At 50.1% G+C, this 17,482-nt stretch overlaps 6 protein-coding genes across 6 annotated transcripts; 3 read left to right on the top strand and 3 right to left on the bottom strand.

Annotated features, from left to right (window-relative positions):
• The first annotated feature begins 31 nt into the window (after positions 1-31).
• On the top strand, positions 32-1,679 carry PV10_06324 (uncharacterized protein). Its single transcript, XM_016371108.1, has one exon. It carries the CDS (start codon positions 183-185, stop codon positions 1,446-1,448), a length of 1,266 nt encoding a protein of 421 aa, XP_016223401.1. The 5' UTR covers positions 32-182; the 3' UTR covers positions 1,449-1,679.
• PV10_06323 (uncharacterized protein) lies at positions 1,666-3,142 on the bottom strand. Its single transcript, XM_016371107.1, has 2 exons — positions 3,005-3,142; positions 1,666-2,945 (listed from the first exon to the last, which is right to left on the bottom strand). The coding sequence occupies exons 1-2, from the start codon at positions 3,052-3,054 to the stop codon at positions 2,201-2,203; spliced, it is 795 nt and encodes a 264-aa protein (XP_016223400.1). The 5' UTR covers positions 3,055-3,142; the 3' UTR covers positions 1,666-2,200.
• Positions 3,143-3,314: 172 nt separating this feature from the next.
• Positions 3,315-4,139, top strand: PV10_06322 (uncharacterized protein). The gene is made up of 2 exons (XM_016371106.1): positions 3,315-3,756; positions 3,830-4,139. The coding sequence occupies exons 1-2, from the start codon at positions 3,667-3,669 to the stop codon at positions 4,049-4,051; spliced, it is 312 nt and encodes a 103-aa protein (XP_016223399.1). The 5' UTR covers positions 3,315-3,666; the 3' UTR covers positions 4,052-4,139.
• Positions 4,140-8,702: 4,563 nt separating this feature from the next.
• On the bottom strand, positions 8,703-9,855 carry PV10_06321 (uncharacterized protein; the record flags this gene model as incomplete). Its single annotated transcript, XM_016371105.1, has 4 exons — positions 8,703-9,215; positions 9,295-9,386; positions 9,448-9,558; positions 9,636-9,855. The coding sequence occupies 4 exons, from the start codon at positions 9,853-9,855 to the stop codon at positions 8,703-8,705; spliced, it is 936 nt and encodes a 311-aa protein (XP_016223398.1).
• Positions 9,856-10,485: 630 nt separating this feature from the next.
• Positions 10,486-12,429, bottom strand: PV10_06320 (uncharacterized protein; the record flags this gene model as incomplete). The annotated part of the gene is made up of 3 exons (XM_016371104.1): positions 10,486-11,022; positions 11,090-12,240; positions 12,309-12,429. The coding sequence occupies 3 exons, from the start codon at positions 12,427-12,429 to the stop codon at positions 10,486-10,488; spliced, it is 1,809 nt and encodes a 602-aa protein (XP_016223397.1).
• Positions 12,430-14,060: 1,631 nt separating this feature from the next.
• On the top strand, positions 14,061-17,414 carry PV10_06319 (uncharacterized protein; the record flags this gene model as incomplete). The annotated part of the gene is made up of 6 exons (XM_016371103.1): positions 14,061-14,130; positions 14,199-14,253; positions 14,353-15,293; positions 15,347-16,056; positions 16,141-16,259; positions 16,325-17,414. 6 exons carry the CDS (start codon positions 14,061-14,063, stop codon positions 17,373-17,375), a joined length of 2,946 nt encoding a protein of 981 aa, XP_016223396.1. The 3' UTR covers positions 17,376-17,414.
• Positions 17,415-17,482: the final 68 nt, after the last annotated feature.

Raw genomic sequence — 17,482 nt, 5'->3', positions numbered from 1 at the left:
TTGAGTAGTGGTTGTGCTCATAATCATAATCGTATAATTCGCCGCCCCTCCAAGACCTTGTACCATACCCAGAGACTCGGGCAAGATCTATTCGGAACCCAACCGTACCTGGAAAGCCAAAATACCGGGGGCAACAAGACCGACCGCAACCATCTAAGCCAACCGTCCGGTGCAAGCAAGCGATGGCGGCAACCACTTTTTCCCTCGCCAACAAAGGCCTCAAACTCGATACCAAAGAACACCTATCGTCGCATATCGAACCTCTGATCGAATCCTCCACCGTAACACACATTGACCTCTCAGGAAACACTCTAGGAGTTTCCGCATGCGAAGCACTAGCACCAATTCTCTCCTCAAAGACCACTCTCCAGAGCGCCGACCTCCACGATATCTTCACATCTAGACTCCTCGAAGAGATTCCACCTGCACTTTCATCACTGCTCACGGCGCTACTGTCATGTCCTAACCTCCACACGATAGACCTTAGCGACAATGCCTTTGGCCTCAACACCAAAGACCCCTTGGTGGACTTCCTCTCAAAACATACGCCTCTGAAACACCTGATTCTCAATAACAATGGCATGGGTCCTATCGCAGGGACATCCATCGCCGAGGCACTCACTACACTCGCCGCTCGCAAAGCTGAAGCCCGGAAAGAAGGCAAGGATGTTCCGGATCTCGAGAGTATTGTGTGCGGACGCAATCGATTGGAGAATGGATCCATGGCCGCCTGGGCCACAGCATACGAGGCGCATAAATCCGGCATCAAGAGCGTCAAGATGACGCAGAATGGTATCCGACCGGAAGGAATCTCACATCTCATCTCGCACGGGTTGGCCAAATGCGAGAAACTTGAGGTCTTTGACCTCCAAGACAATACTTTCACACTGAAGGGAGCCCAGGCGCTCGCGGCCGCAGTCCCTGGCTGGGCCGGGCTGAAAGAACTTGGAGTAGGTGACGATTTGCTAGGAGCCAGAGGATCGATCAAAGTATTTGAAGCCCTAGCCAAGGGCAAGAACCCTAAGGCCGAAGTTCTGAGATTACAATTCAACGATATCAACCCTGCGGGCGTGAAAGCTCTCCTTCAGGCAGTCAAGGATGGATTGCCAGAACTGCGTCGTATTGAACTCAACGGCAATAAATTCGAAGAAGAAGACCCCTCTATCGAAGCACTCGCAGAATTACTCGGCGAACGAAAGGACGAGAAAGGTTCTGAGGACGACGCTGACGATCATTGGGGTCTTGATGAACTTGATGAATTGGAAGGTGAAGACAGCGACGAAGAAGAAGAGGAAGAAGGAGAAGGAGAAGGAGAAGATGAAGACGAGGATGATCAAGTCCGAGAGAAACTCGTCAAAGATGATGACCTCGCAGAAAACGAACCCGTGACGCAAAAGAAAGACAAAGAAGTCGATGCTTTGGCCGATGCTTTGAACAAGACATTGTGAAATGGGCTCCTCTTTTCTTACTCAGATCATTGCACAACGTGGCGTCAAAGTAGATTAGAATCGGGATCGAATTTAGCGAGTTCTGCAAGCAATCAAATCCTCCAGATGGTGGACATGCTGTTTGATTAAGTACCTGAGGTACATAGAGAAGGGAGTATTTGGATTTCATTCCACTTTCCGTAAGTCAGACGTAGTGCCAGAAAGTGTGGAACGAAGACTAGAGGAACGGACGATACTTAAGTATGCTTTTGTGAACAAAGGACAAGGTATCATATGTCTTCCTTGCAGCACTATATGTAGCGTCGCCTCCGTCTGTGCTAACCTTCTATTTCATTATATTCCTTCTATACATGGACCCCGAGGAGGCGGAAGCTGAGAAGCTGCTCCTTGCAGACGTGGAGGTGTCGTCATGGCACACTGTTCGCCATTACGCCTGGCTCCTTGACCAATGTCATGTCCGGGACGACCTCGCTCCATGATCAATGATCTCTGTCGTGGTGGAGTCTCTGCTGTAAGCTCGTCGACCACAATCGAGCAAATTGCAGATTGACCGGGAGAAGAGGATGCGACATTCTCCACGTCCACCCACAAATTTGCCCATGAGACCGCCATGGATCGATTCACCAATGTAAAAAAAGCATTGCCCTGATAAAGGAGAATCGAGCAGGATGACAGCCAGACACCATCCCCACAGGTCCTGATTATTGAATGAGTACCGCCATCAGGCGAGTATACAAAACACACCGACTGCCTCAAATACCATATATCCTCAACAACCGATCCTCTGCACCATCCAAGACGGACCAGTGTTCCAGCACTTCGAGATTCTCAGCCTCAGCTTGAAACAGCTTATCTGGATCCTGACCGGGACCAAAAGGATTCGCATTTGCCGTAGGATTTGCTTGGGCCATTTGCTGAGACAATTGACTTGCCGAGTTCTCTTTCCCAAGAATGAAGATAAAGACACTCTGAAGGCCAAAAAGACACAAAAAGTACCACGACAGACTAGACACCCATCTCACATCGAGATCTCGAGTCATGACACCAGATTGTAACATGGATTTGAAGCGGATAGTCAGTGGGAATGGAAGCTTGAGAATGACGAATCCGGCGAAAAAGGCATTGATCCACGACATGATGAGTGTTTGGGGGATCATCATGGCCATATTTCCCTTCATCATGCCCATCATGCCTTCCATTGCGGCCGGGTCGGACATGGGATTCGGCGCGGATTGGCCCTTGGATTCGGGCCCGCCTTTTAGGAAGGTTCCCTTTTTGTATCCGTCGATGAGATATTCTTTCCGGGCATTGCAGGAGGATTCTGAAAGGACGGGGAAGTTGGTCCGTAAGGTAGCCCCTCGGACGACGGCGGATCGTTCGCGTGCGTCAGCGGGGGTGGCGGGTGGTTTAGGGGGACTGGCGAGGAGGACTGTGGCGTAGTGTCGAAGGACGCCAGTGAGGATCATCACAATTGTGATGGGCAGGAGAATCCAGTAGCTGTCAAATGAATGGTCAGTAGATATTCTGGTTTGGAACCGGTGAAGGCATTTGCGCACAATAATGCTGGATCTCGAACGATCACCTGCTCCGTTCCTTGGACCGCCATGATGGAACACGGACTCTAGCGAGCTAGAGTGGTGGTATGGGTGAGAGGGAGTACTGTTGGGCGATATCGACTTGGACATATATCGACCTTCAAACTTGGATGGTCATCGAGGTTGGAATTGCGGCCTTGAGACTTGGCACTAGATATACGGTGGAGCATAATATTACGGCAGATTTATTTGTTCTTTTTACGCAAGGCTACGGCGCCCAAGAAGTCTTTTAATACGCTGTACGAATGTAAACCACGTGAATACTGCTGATGGTGACCGTTGATCTTACAAGCCCTGAGGATCCTGGTGCTGATCCTCTCTTGCGTATCAGGACGAGAGGTGTATAAATCAGGATCCCATGTCGGAAATCGGTGCCTGTGAAGTATACAAGTACCTTCTGTCTCTGGGGGTTTCTTGTCCCACGGCTGAAATTGCATTCATATCCTCTTCTGCCACGATGCTAGTCAAGCTGCTGCCTCTGGTTCTTTCAGCCTGTTGGCATATTTAGCAGCGTCACCGCCAATGCGCCTGATCCTGGGCAGGGTCCAGATTACATCTTGGTCGCCACGGCGGTTAACCTTACCACCAACTGTCAGCACAGGTATTCAGTCGTTTTCAATGGCATGAGCCCCGGTCCCCCGCTATACCTGAGGGAGGGTTCTACGACTTGGGTCAGGGTGTTCAATGATCTTGAAGATCAGAATCTCACGGTGGTCAGCCAGAATTCATATATCCCTCTCTGTCCGGATGTGCGGATCAGACACTAATATTCTATGGAAGCATTAGCATGGACTGACCCAACGAACGGCTCCTTTCTCCGATGGTACACCAATATTATCGCAATTGCCAATTGAGCATCTGAGTTTTTCGACTAGACAAAGTTACCTAGGTGATCATTTATTCATCATCGATTCGACAGCAAGTGCGACTTCAAGACCTTGTTTAATGACCATCAAATCACTCAAGTCATTCATCTATTTAATGTTCTTGGGATTCCGAACCAAATGACCCGATGCGAGGGTGAAGAACCGCATGTGCTACCAGCTTTGGGAGGGTTCTGGCAGTTACTCAATGAACTGAATCGATGATGAGCGTGCAATTTTCATTCCTTCCTGGCTTCGTCGATTCGTGATTGGGGTCTGCAGTATGGTGTTTCTCACTTAGACTGTAACAGTGGCGAGTCAACCTAGCCACTGCGGAATGCATCGGGAGTTGTTCGCATCTCGCAGGATTCGTGCTTAGACGCTCATAGGGTTCCCTTGGAGTGGATGCTGCAGGGCTAATTTTTCAAAGCTGATCTTGCCATCCGCTGACGACTGGATAGCTTCAATGGCAGCATCACCATTTGTGATTACTCTGATGTTGGGAATCACGAAGCCCTTGTTGTAGTTCAGCGCCGCCCATTTAGTTGCATCTTGAAGAACCACGTCACTCTCTGGTTGAGCCTTAGCAAAGCCCCCTGGAGAGGGGAAATCGAAAGCTCGGGCTGCCACGACCATGGTCCAATTCGGGTTCCCAAATACAGGTAGCACACTTGCATACTTGACCTCCTGAGTTGACTTGAGGGCTTCAATCTTTGACGTTGTCGAGTCAGGACCACGAGTGACTACAGTATCAAGAACGTACTTGAGGGGAATCTTCGACTCGTCAATAGCGCTTTGCATCTCCTCAACCACAGTTGGATTGCGGTAATCGAAGCATTTGGTGGCCCCTAGTTTAATCAGCGCCTCATGGTTCTTGGTCGAAGCTGTGGTAAAAATAGGAGAGACACCAGCTGCTTTGGCGAGCTGGATAGTAGCAACACCGACAGCGCTAGCGCCTCCCCAGACAACAATCGCTCCAGTTCCATCAGCCGTCGCTGGCCCATCAGAGGAAATGAAAGGAATCTTGAATACATTGAAGAGGCCATCTGCTGCTGTGCGGACCATGGTTGGCAATACCGCTGCATCGGCGTGTGGCAAGCCGTCAGGGACAGGAAGCCACATGTGGCCCTCCTCAGCAATGGCGAAGTTCTGGTGCCCACCATTGGAGTGAGGTTTGATCTTGTTTGTGGAATTCATGCCGAATATCACATCCCCAACCTGGAACACAGAAGTAGGTCCTCTCTCAATCACAGTACCGCAAACCTCATATCCACAGATATTGTCATTGAGTCCAAAATGCATTCCATGCTTGAGGTCGGCAGGATTGACACCCGAGAATTCGACCTTGATCAGTGCTTGTCCTCCTACGGGCTTATATTCCTCCTGGAAGCTCCTGAAGGATAGGGTGTTGTCTGGGCCGACCCAGATGCCTCTCTTTTCTGACATTTTAATACGATACTTTGATTTCGAAAGGGCGGTGCAGAGCAGGACAGCTGATCCAGTTGCTTACAGAAATTTTATAAGCTTGGAGTCATTTTCTTGTGTAGTGACCGTTCACAATAAGTATGACCGGCGCCGAGTTTCCCATTCTTCCTGATGAAACTCTCTCATTGCTAGTGTCAACAAGGAATCCCGAAGATGTATGCCGGTGGTGGGGATCCGTAAGGTCGAGGCTCGTCTCAGTGGGGCCGAGGCCATCCGCGGGGATTCATACTACTCAATCAACGAGCAATGTCATTTTCCAGAGGACGTTGAGTTGACTAATGCTATTCCATGCACTTGCACGGTTTGCTTCTCGCACATCTAAATCACACTAAATAGCAGACTTCAAAAAAGGCTGCGCACCAGGAACCCTGAACTCCAAGGAAGACATAATCTCAGACTTGTTCTTGCGAGCGAAATTAGACAGGGGCTTATTTATCCCCGACGACGAGATATGTTTGCCAGTGCAAACGCTCGTTCGCACTACTTCGTAGCTGACATCTTTAGGCTTTCTGATCATGCCCAAACTCGACTCATCAACTTGTCATTGGTACACAAAATGACGAATTCAAATTCAAAGTGTTGCGGTCACCTGATTCGACAAAGTCTCGTATCTCGTAGTTGGAAGTGGCTGTCGGAAGTCTCTGTCGGAAGTCTCCAAGAGCGGCAGTTTTAAGCCTGGATGCTGTCCCGATAATTCTTTACCCGCTACAGGCTCGCGTGTAAACATCTAGAAACGACTTAAGTTCCTTTCACGAGCCAATTCGCAAGGAGTTTTCTGATGTGGATATAACTGGCCAATAAAGCCAGGTCCGCAAAGCCCAAATCGTAAGTAGTATATCGCATGCTACTAGCAGGAGCGTGAAAAGGCAAACCGCAGGGGTTTTGGTTGCCTAACAGGAACTGACCCTTCACGGGAATTTGGTGGGGTTTTTGTCCGGTATACAATATAACATGATTGAACACCACAATAATTGTTTGTCAGATACTTGAGGTGAATGAGTTACTTGGGCTTCCACGATGCTAAGGGGGAAGCCTATCTATCTGTAGCTAAAGGTAAGGCTTCTATAGTGTACAGAAGGCCGGGAGATGTTACCAACCCTTATGCACAGGTGTTGATGTCCTACATTGTTCAGTTATCGAAGGTCTCCAGCCTTATGACCCGCATCGACACGGATGGCGTCTCATATCTTTAGACTCCAAATGGACTGGAGATTGGCTGTACAGGCTTTGGCTTTGCCTCTGATCTTCCTCATCCTCAGCCTTTCTTGCTCGGTAAGTGATAGCATCCCTGGGCTGACACTCCGATGACCGGGGGATGTTTTGTCAGACCAACCACTAATGTCACGCCCAACTTGCAGATCATCTACGCGTACCTGTTTTCACCAGTACGCCACATCCCTGGGCCATTCTGGTCACGGGTTACTCCTATTCCACTCCATCTGGCGACTTTGAGGGCGAGGCGGTCCAAGTATGCGCACGAACTCCTCTGCCAGTATGGGCCCATTGTCGTGATTGCTCCGAACCAAATCCACTGCAACGATGATGCCTCTATGAGGACTATTTACAATCGTGATGCCCTTAAATCATCGTTCTACAAGGGCTCAGGCAGATACAAAGGAATCGAATTGATCCTAGGCACTCTCGAACACAGCGCCGCATTACGCACGAGAGCCAACTTGCTCCAATGCTTCCAGGCCAGGAACCTGGAAAGTTTAGCCGATGTGATGGAGTCGCATATCAACAGCTTCAGCCAAATCCTGTACGAGCGCGCCCAACAAGAGCAGTCAGCATTCGATGGTATTCTTTGGCTTCGGCTTCTGACCCTCGATACTGTCGCTGACATTCTCTGGGGGGAGCAGCATCATCTCCTCTCGAATATGGGAGATCAAAATTCGGAGCTCGTGAGAAAGTTTCACAGCTTTAGCAAGTTTATGGGCCTGAAAGGGTTCATCCCTGGGTTTGAGCTTTGGATTCGAACCTTTGGTTCTTCGAAGCTGAAAAAGATGCGAGAAGAGGCGTACGACCTTGACAGTTATGCTCGCAATGCCCTCGATAAATGGGAGGCTGGTGAGAAAAAATCACATTCTCGAGACGTCCTGTCTATGCTGTTGTCTATGGGAGAAAAGGATCCGGCCCAACGAGTCCCCCACTCCCATATCCCGGCCTACATGGTCGAGGCCATGGCGGCCGGGTCGTCGACTACATCTAACACGGCGACCATCGCATTTTGGCTGTTGGCTCGTCACAGTCATGTCCAAGACCGACTTCGAGCTGAGCTCTTCGAGGCTTTTCCAGATCCCAACCAGATCAACATGAAGAACTCTCTTGGCCTCAAGTACCTCGATTGCGTCGTCATGGAAACCATGAGATTGTGGCCTATTGTTCCAGGTCCGTTGTACCGACATCTACCTTCGCCCATCATGGTGAACGGTTTAAAGGTTCCCGCTGGTGTGATCGCTTCCACTGCGGCGTGGGATCAGCACATGAGACCAGATATTTATCCGGACCCGACAAGATTCGATCCATCTCGATGGATGGACGCTACTGACGCCATGAAGCGGAACTGGATTCCATTTGGCTCTGGCTCACGCAGCTGTCCGGGTCAAAACCTTGGGTATACGGAGCTTAAGTATTACCTCTCCGCCGTGTTACGGCACTTCAGATCAGTGATCCCCAGCGGAAAAGAACATAACGTCATTGAATTGCGCGACTATTTCACTGCTTCGGTGTGGGAGATGGATGGCCGGACAGGGATCTGGGGTCCAGAAGTTTGGCTCCATTTTGTGCCGCAGTCGCATATAGTCTAGACCACGGCTTTGATCATTTTTAACATAGCAGTTAGTCTAGCCTGTGCGACTTGTGGGAGACTTGTCCTCGTTTGAGAAACGCACCCTCATCTGAGAACACAGACCCGCGATACTACAATTCGGCCTGAAGGAAGAGGGGGCTGTACGACGAGGCTGGATGAGTGCATAAGGCAAAGGTTATCATGACTGAGTTCTAGGAGCACCAAGGGCACAACCCTGTCAAAACTCAATCTCGAGTAGCGAAAAACCCGCAGCAAAGTAATGGCCAGTTCGTGCTAAACCGACGAGTGAGTACCTCGTTGTAGTTCAAGATTGGTGTGGATATAGTTGCTTCACTATGGCCTGACATTTAGAGCTTCTACGATGTAACAACTCAAGGGTTTCTCCCGAATTGGACTCCCAATTTACTTCTCAGATATCTAGATGCAGTCACAGCTATGTCATAAAAAAAATAGCAAAAGATGGTTTTATCTATAGCTGTCTCCTCAAGCTAGTTGGAACCATCTACAATGTCTCCCTCAGCCAATCCCAAATAGCGGTGGTCATTGAACGGGGCTCCAGCTTAGTCTGGGCATCGAGAATACACTCGATGTGACCTTGCTCGGGACAGACGACTTTTTTAACATTCAATCCTGCTTCCTCCAACACTTTTACAAACGCTTCAATGTCGTCCAAGAAGCATTCGTAGCCTCCTGCGAGCGAGAGGATGGACTTGACAGGAGCCCCTGCCCAGTCTTTTGCAGCTCCCCTCAATGGTTCAGACAGCATGCTGCCAGCAGGAGGAGCAGCAAGAGCATCGACGAACGCGGCTCCTGCCTCCGGAATTACCCAGTCATTGTCGGCATTGCGCTTATACGACGGAGCGCTCGTGGAAAATGTGACCATCGGGCATATCAAAATCACTCCTTTAAGAGGGGAAGTCAATTCAAGAGACGGAACGCCAGGGAATTGATGAAGAGATGCTGCGAGGATGGAAATGGCCAAAGCTCCCCCGGCTGAATCTCCGGCAATGACGATCTATTTGTATTTCAACATCAGTATTCCATGGCTGGAGAGGTCACTAGAGCTTCGCCTTCGCTTTTCGGGGATTTCTCACCTCTGAAGCCTCACGACCTGATGACAAAAGATAGTTCACAGCATTGATGGCATGAATTTGCTGAACAGGATATTTGTGTTGTGGTGTGAGTCCTGTGAGTCCAAATCAGATGTCGTTTGGATGATCTTTGGGCAATCTTGGGCCTAAACTTACCATACTCGAGAAACGCCAGCGCAAATGACTTGCCTTCACTATTCATTAGACGCTGCGTCTGGACGGCGAACTCTACATGGCCTGGAAGAGCTGGCAATTGCAGTCCCCCACCTTAAGAATGGTTACCGTCAGCCTTTTCTGCAGCTTAGAGGCTGGAATCAGGGGAAAGCAAGCTCTAGCACTCGTACCATGTATGTACAGCATAACTGTCTTTGGTGACCGATCTCCTATCCAGTGGATTCCAGCCCCCTCGCAATCTGGTAATTCCTCATATGTGACGGGAATTCCCAAATTCTGACAGTGTGACGCAACTACTTCCCTGGTGGGAGCAAGCGGTGGTGGGTTAGGGGACCTCATTGCAGCCTTGAGGGCTTGATTGCGCATATAGTAGGCGCTTGGCGAAGCCATCGTTTGTGCAGACGACTGTGAAGGTACTGTAGAGCTAATGGTTTGACACCTCGGCGTAGGGGTTTCCCTGGAGGACTGAACAAAAGACCAGCTCAACATATATGCTCTCTACAATGGCTTGGTGGATCTCTTACACGGGCCGCGGCTGCAGGCATGACTACCTTTCAGACCATGGTAGCCTGAAGGGAATTCTCCGGGGGACTGCAGAAGGTGTTGGCCTTCAAGAAGGGTTTCAGTAAACCCCGGAAAGGGTGGAGAGTCCGAATCAAAAACTCTCCGCTCTTTGTTAAAGATGTTGATCAGGCACTTGGCTAGTGGAGAGAAAGTGTAATTACTGTATTGTACGGTCGATAGGTATAACTACCTAGCTTCAATTATGATCAGACCTTCGGTTGAGGTACTTGGCCCATCTGATTTTGAGGAACTCAGAGAAAAAAGATAATTGAGAGCCTGGTCTCCACTAAGATGTATGATAATTGTTCTAAAGCCTCGTTTATGTTTAACCAGATGGCCGCCTCTCAACAGCGCTTGAGATTGATCCAATAGTGATGGCTCCTTCCTGGAAATTTTGTCGCGGACAAAGTGGTTTCCTCGTCCCGTTACCAATCAAAGCTCATTAATCATTGAGTCCTATTCGTCTCCCACAAAGCACTTGACAGCATTCACGACATTTTCAGCGGTCGTGCCTTCATCCAAAACCAGTAAGATATGTTGATCAGGTCGTATCAAGACACCACCTTGTTGGTCAGGGCCAAGTTTGAAGTTGTGCAGGAATTCCTGGGCCTTTTCAGGAAAGACAAGCTCGAAATCCTTTTCCAGAGTGACGGCCACCAAGGGAGGTGCGGTGGTGGGGGTAAACGTAGACGCGAACAAGCCCTTGATCGCGTTCACCCGTTCCTCCTGGCCCTTGCTATTGTTGACAATTAGTGTCAGCCCACTGGGAGCACATAGGTCAAGCGTAGAATATCGTCGTAGGGCCTTTTCTTCATCCGCAAGCTCACTGATATGCGTTAGATCTACGGGAGCAACATTCTTCATAAGCTCATCATTCAGCTCCCGAATCCAGTGGTGAGGAAGGCGGGCGCCAGGGACATATTTTGGCAGGTAGTTCGATGGATTCTCCGGATAGACAGGATCGCCATAGACGAAGCCAATATGAAGTTCGAGCTAGATTATTGAATGAATGATTAGATAGGGGACATAGGCGATGGATTTGATGTTGCTTATGACTCACGTTGTCAAAGTTATTGGCCAACTCGTCCATGACCTTTTGTAGGTTTTCTCTTTGTGATACATCAGTTAAGGCCTGTTCAAAGAGCCGCCGGGCCTTTGTCTTGTCGGTTTCGGTGAGGCCTAGCTGGCTGATCATGCTGTGGATTCGCTGGCTGTTGCAGTAACTGCGATGCGAATTGACATCGGCAACAGGACGTCGTTCAGCGCCATAGGATTCCAAGGTACTCGGCTTCGCCCACCCATTTTCGACTGCTGCAATCTTCAGGGCCAGATTATGAACGTCGGCGAGACCCGTATTCAAGCCAATACCTGCACTCGGGGGGAAAGAGTGAGCGGCATCACCAGCAAGAAAGGTACGCCCCTTGCTGTAGGCCTTTGCCACCTTCCGCCCAAGAATCCAGGGGCGGAAGCTGTCGACGGTGTAAGGGACAGAAGTCCCTAGAGCTGCATCCACCAACTGCTTGCAGAAGTCTACATTCCACTTTTCGATAGGCATAACGGCTTGATTGACCTTGGTTGTAAGGACAATCTTGGATCCCAGATCGTAACCGATTAGAGAACCACTCAGGTCGGGGTTTAACAGGATGTACAACATTCGTCTCCGGTCGTTCACGATGGGACGGACATCGATAGTCAATTCGATAGTCATCAGAGTCTCTATAGAGCTCTCTTGATGATTCTCAATGCCCACGTTCTCCCGCACCATGCTTCTGGCACCGTCGCAGGCTATCAAGTATTTCGAACGAACAGCATAGTACTCGCCTGTGCTGCGGTTCTTCACAACAGTGGTGACTCCCTCATCGTCATTGACACATGAAATGAATTGATGACCTTTGCGGATCTCGACGACCCCTTGTAGCTGTTCAGCGATATGACTTTCCGTGACAGGCTGGGAGATATTGTGGAACATTTCCGGGGTTGCATCCAAAACGTCGACATCCATGCGTTCGTAAGGGTATTTCTGCAGCTCAGCGCCAGCCATACTGGTCACCAATGACACCCATCGGCTCTCGTCTCGCTTCGTCCCGGCGGCTCTAAGTCGGGGAATGTCTATGCCAGACTGTTTGAGGATGTCAAAAGATCGAGGGCCAATGGCATGCGCTTTGGGCGCAGTGAGTCGTGTGGTATACTTCTCCACAATCAACGATTTAACTACAAGATAGTTGTCAACAAAGTCCAGGTCGTAAGGAGTGGATCTGAGCTCTGGATGTTTTACTTACCTCCCTGTCGATTCAAGATATGCGACATTAACAGCCCGGCGGGACCGGCGCCGATGACAAGCACTGGGACAACATCTCTGACCTCAGGTGTTTGGGTCGCGGTCGAACCAGCATCGCCCATGGTGATGAAGAAGGCACTTCAGGCAATGGTGTTTTGAATTACTGGAAGCGACGAGGCAAAGTCGGTTTTCAAAACGGCAAAGGTCTTGTCGAAAACGCTGTCTGAAGGGTGATACTGAGATCAGATTACATGATCTAGTCTAGATGGAGAGTCCCTAACTAGCCCTTTGAATCGTCGAGTTGCGCTTGTGTTGACCGTCAAGAATGTTCCGGCTTTTGGGTTCCTGCTTGGAGAACTACGGGAGCCAACTTAACAAAGTCTGAGGCTCGAGCCTTCGGGAGTACTCCGCAGGCAACCCGAATCCGGGGAGTCTAGAGGGCACGGTAGATTGAACCTGCGTTGAGCAGGGTATAAGCGCTAGTGTTGCGAAGCCTGACATTGAGAAAGTTGGTAAACAGAAAGTTACAGAGGACCGAGAGATACACGAAAAAGGTGGTTTGTCTCCATTGCGATTGGCTATGAAACTCTGTAATAGCAGGTGCCGCCATGATCAGATGACTTTGAAGCTTTTGATACGTCTAGATACAGGAAAGATGGGGAGAGTTGATCATGCTTTGCCCGAGACACTGGAGACACAGAGAGATGTCACGCTAAATCGCCACGGATTAGTCTTTCCTTTAGATCGCAGCCCACAGCGCCTAGCTCTACTTCGAAGGGCAGACCATTCATTCCTCCCACCAGGCTTACGAGGCCCAGATTCTCTCGCTAGCGCAGCCCCTTGGGCTTTTGTGACATGAGCAGCGACAGAAAACGCATTGCTTCGGGCGCCCAGACGACAGTAAAACTTGAAGATCGCCACTGGTGTTACCAGGTGGTCCCTCCAAAGGCAACAGTAAACCGATGCACATCGGCACCGCTAAATCTCCACTTCGGACTTTGGGTGGGGTAGTTCCGTCGGTGCTTCGTGGTTTCGCCTCTGGAGGTTTCAGTGGTCCAGCTACTCGCCACATTGTTTTGCACGGTACATTCTCACAGGTAAACTTAATAGTTTTGTTGTCAGTGCGAGGAGATCTCTGCAGAGATTGATATGTAATTTTTTAGACCAGTTAAGGTGCAAGATTCGTCTAGTTTTATTGGAAATACTACTTACATAGCAAAATGTTGGTCATCGCCAGGAACGCCTGATACCCTCGCGACCACAATTGGGAACTAGAAAAACGCATCCAACCTCATATCAGTGATTTAGATACCAAGTGCTCCATCAGCCCCCCCTAGATCGATGCAAGCCATGGGATTTCTCGAGATTCACTTTACACATCTGGTGGATGATGGGCTGCGAGCACCTTATTCTCAGAAATTGAAGACTAATTATGAAAACAGAGAATGCTGATCACATGGAACGAACCACTGACTATTTAGGACTAGCTCTGTGAAAGCATGGACATGCTTCGTTAAGGCAGTTTTATGCAGTCCCGAAATGTGGGCGTGGAGAACTGGGGTCCTCGGCCCTGCTAAAGTTAAGTAGTCAAGTTGGTTGGTAGGCCTGGTGGGACAACTCAACCTCCCTTCTGCTCACCTTAGCCTTCAATCTCATCGTTGCTGCCAGTGATTTTGCTTTGAACATCAACAACGCAGCAAACACGCCAAACACACACCAACCACTAAGCCCCAGCCATTGGGTAGCAGACAGCATGGCATTCTGTACTTACTGTGGCCGGGAGTTCGCGCGCAATGAGCATCTTGAGCGCCATGTCCGCACTCGTAGGTCTTTGACACTGTCCTGCAAACTGGAGTGATGCGGCACGCTGACATCAAGGCGCCTTTTGCAGACACAAAAGTAAGGCCGTACAAATGCTTGATATGTCATGGTTCTTTCACTCGCTCGTAGGTCTTTCTTGGTTCCCATCGACGTTTGAAGCAGGGAGCCGGGCTCATGCTGTGGGCCAAAACTATGTAGAGACCTTTCTGACGCCTGCGGCATAGGGATCTCCTACAGAAGCACTACCTGTCCCACACAGAGAAAGAAGTCTACTCTGTCAAGGACTTGATCAACCCGAGAGTTCTTTCTGACCACAGCAACTACGTGCCCAATAACCAGCAGATTACGGTGGCGTGCACCAACTGTGCCAAAAGCAAGACCCGATGTGACCACAAACAACCATGTGGCCGGTGCAAGGCCAAAGGCTTGACTTGCGAAACTCGACTTCGAAGAAACGCCAGGGTGACGTATTCGGACCCCAATCGTCTCGTTCAGCCATCTCCTCGCCAAGGTTCAGGCGACAATGAGAGCGATGCGCCGCAGGATCTAGTACATGTTTCCCCCGCAGAGTCCGAGAATGCACGAGACTCACTCCAGTCCGATAACGTATCTGCCACCCCGTTCGACAGCTATCAGCAGAATAGCTCATTGCCCCAAAATGGTGGCGGAGGTGAATCAGCCAAGAGCCCTCAAAATTCCGCGTTGACTACGGGAGTGTTGCAAGATCTACCAACGGCGCTCCACAGAAGTCCATCAGCAGCAGCAGGGGCAGTACCCATCAATCCTTCCGCTTCTTTCCTGTCTCTTCAGCCTGCTGGAGTTGACACGTACGCAGACTTGGCTGTGAATGGCGGCTGGGACTGGATGCTCCGTATCGAGACGCCCCTCCCTGATACTCCCTCCCAAACGTTGAGACGAGCCAATGATATTTCAAATGGTGGTATGCAGAACCTCTACCCAAATACAACAGCAGGTACTGCTGTGGATAACGGCGAACTGGTGCTCCCCGTTGATCACAACCTTGGTGTTGGGAACGGAAATGGATCCCCGGATGATGTGAATCTATTCGCCCTCGACCTGAATTTCATGTCTCCTATGGCCGAGTTCCAGGGGATGACAAGTCCAATGGTCTCCTATGAGACTTCCACCATGTCCGATCCAGATCGTAAGCGCACCCGGGATCATATTCGGAAAGGTTTGCAGCTGATATTCGTTTAGTTATGGAGCAGTGGACAATGGGCAAATGCATCCCACACTCCAAAACTGTAACGACCCCGAGTGACGCGTCCGATATCTTCGACTTGGACAGTAGCTACAACGACGCTGTCTTATGGAGTCAGTCCATCGATCAGTTCCGCTCTCAAACCTTTCAGCAATTCGAACTCATCACACATGTGCCGCTAACCGAAACCACCAGAGAGTGGATGCTTGTGGTGATACAGAACTTCCTCAGTATTACCCTCGAGGCCTACGGAGTTAAGATGAAGACACAGCCGCTACGCGGAAGCGCGAACTCCGCGAAGCGCACGCCCGATCTATATCTGTTCCTCCCGCACAAGAACTATATTCACCGGTGGCTCGACGTTTTCCTGGCCTCGTACGATCCGTTTTACCCCATGATACCCACGTTAACTCTCAACCCCAACAGCCTGGCAACCAGTAGCAATGAAAGAGGCGCAACGTTGTTGTTACTCTTGATGATTGCTTCGGGTTCTATGCTGGATCCGTCCCCAAAAGCCCGCCGGTTTTCCCGCGCACTGTTTGAGATTTGTCGGCATGCCCTTGCCGACATTTTTGCAAACGACAGCGCTGCCTACAAGAGCAGTCTCAATCTTCAATGTGCTTTCTTATTCTCCATAGGTGGCGCTTTCAGCGGCTGGTCGACTTACATGAATCTTGTTGTAGGTCAAAAGAATCTATATCTTGCGGTAAGATCTCTCTTGTCAATATCAAACTATCAGACTTCAGCCGAATCACCATCATAATACCCGGTTTTCTAACGGTATGAATAGACCATGCGCCAAGCCAACTTCTTCAGCTCCCCTCCTGCTTTCTCAACTCATCTTCCCTGCCATACTCTAGATCTTGACGCTCTGTGGCGAGCGTGGGTAGATCGCGAGACAGCCATAAGGTGAGTTCCCGTACCATTGATATTGTATCTGAGTGTCCTTGACTGCTCTAATACTACTCCTGCAGGCTTACATACTGCTGGATCATCGCAGACCAAGAGATCAGCCTCTTCTACGATGCCCCTCTGTGTCTGGCCTTGTCTGATCTGAACGTCCTTCTACCTTGTGATGAGAAGCTGTGGCTAGCTCCTTGTGCTGCTAAATGGATGGAGCGTCTAGGTGAACTTGGAATCAGCTCAGTTGAGGCTGCAGCAGCCATGCTCGAAGGCCCTCAGCCGACTCTACGCGATCTTCTCGTGCGGTTATCGGCCACTCGCGCGGGCGCAACCGCAACCGTCATACACCCATCCCATCTTCGACTGCTACTATATCCCTTACAATTACTGGTTGTCGAGTTGCGTCAATTCTGGGCATTATTCGGATCCGAAAATGACAACCCGACTTTCCCCCTCCCATTGCTGCAAACATCGTCCTCCTTGCGTGCTGAGGAGCTTGAGCGCCTCTTGCACCGATGGATGGATCTTGCCGAAAGCGTGCAGCCGGAAGGAGTTCGATCTGTGGCGCTGATGAAATCTACCATGATACTCTATCACTTAGTCTTTTTAAACCTGCTGACCTCGTTAACCAGCCTGGAAGCCATCGCGAGAGGAGAGGGCCACCTTTCTGCTGCCAACAACGTATCTCGCTGGCTCAGAGGACCAGAGCCCATCTTGGTACACTGTGGTCAAGTCCTCTCTCTTACAGCCGATATAGACAAAAAGTTACGCCCTAATTGGTGGGCTGCAGCAATCTACCGGGTTGCCATCACAATGTGGGCCTATGGAGCTTCGGGCGGTGGCGGTGACGAGCAACACATGTCTCAACAGCATGCACCCGAGATCGTGCTCAACACTACCAACTATCGAGACCGTTTAATAAGCGACTACCTTCGTACACACAGTGGACGGCCGTATCTGAGGAATCGAGTGGGCAATCTTGTTTCCTTATCTGATACAGCCGGGGTGCTCCAGGTTTGCATTGAAGCATTGGAACCTGGACCAAGAATGTGCCGTTTCACAGAAGGTTGTCTCCGTAGGCTGGAGGCAGTAGCCAAAATTCGGATGGCCAAGCCCTCTTAAGCAAGAGTGAGCATCTCCTCGATACAGCATGAACATGGCAGTAGGTCACTAAATGGCCGCGCCAGCAGTTCCCGTCTGTAGCATAAAATCAGTACGATGCTGAGGAC

The sequence above is a fragment of the Exophiala mesophila genome, assembly GCF_000836275.1.
Source record: "Exophiala mesophila strain CBS 40295 unplaced genomic scaffold supercont1.4, whole genome shotgun sequence".
In the NCBI taxonomy this organism is placed as follows: Eukaryota; Fungi; Ascomycota; class Eurotiomycetes; order Chaetothyriales; family Herpotrichiellaceae; genus Exophiala; species Exophiala mesophila.
This window is presented reverse-complemented; position numbering and strand designations above follow the sequence as displayed.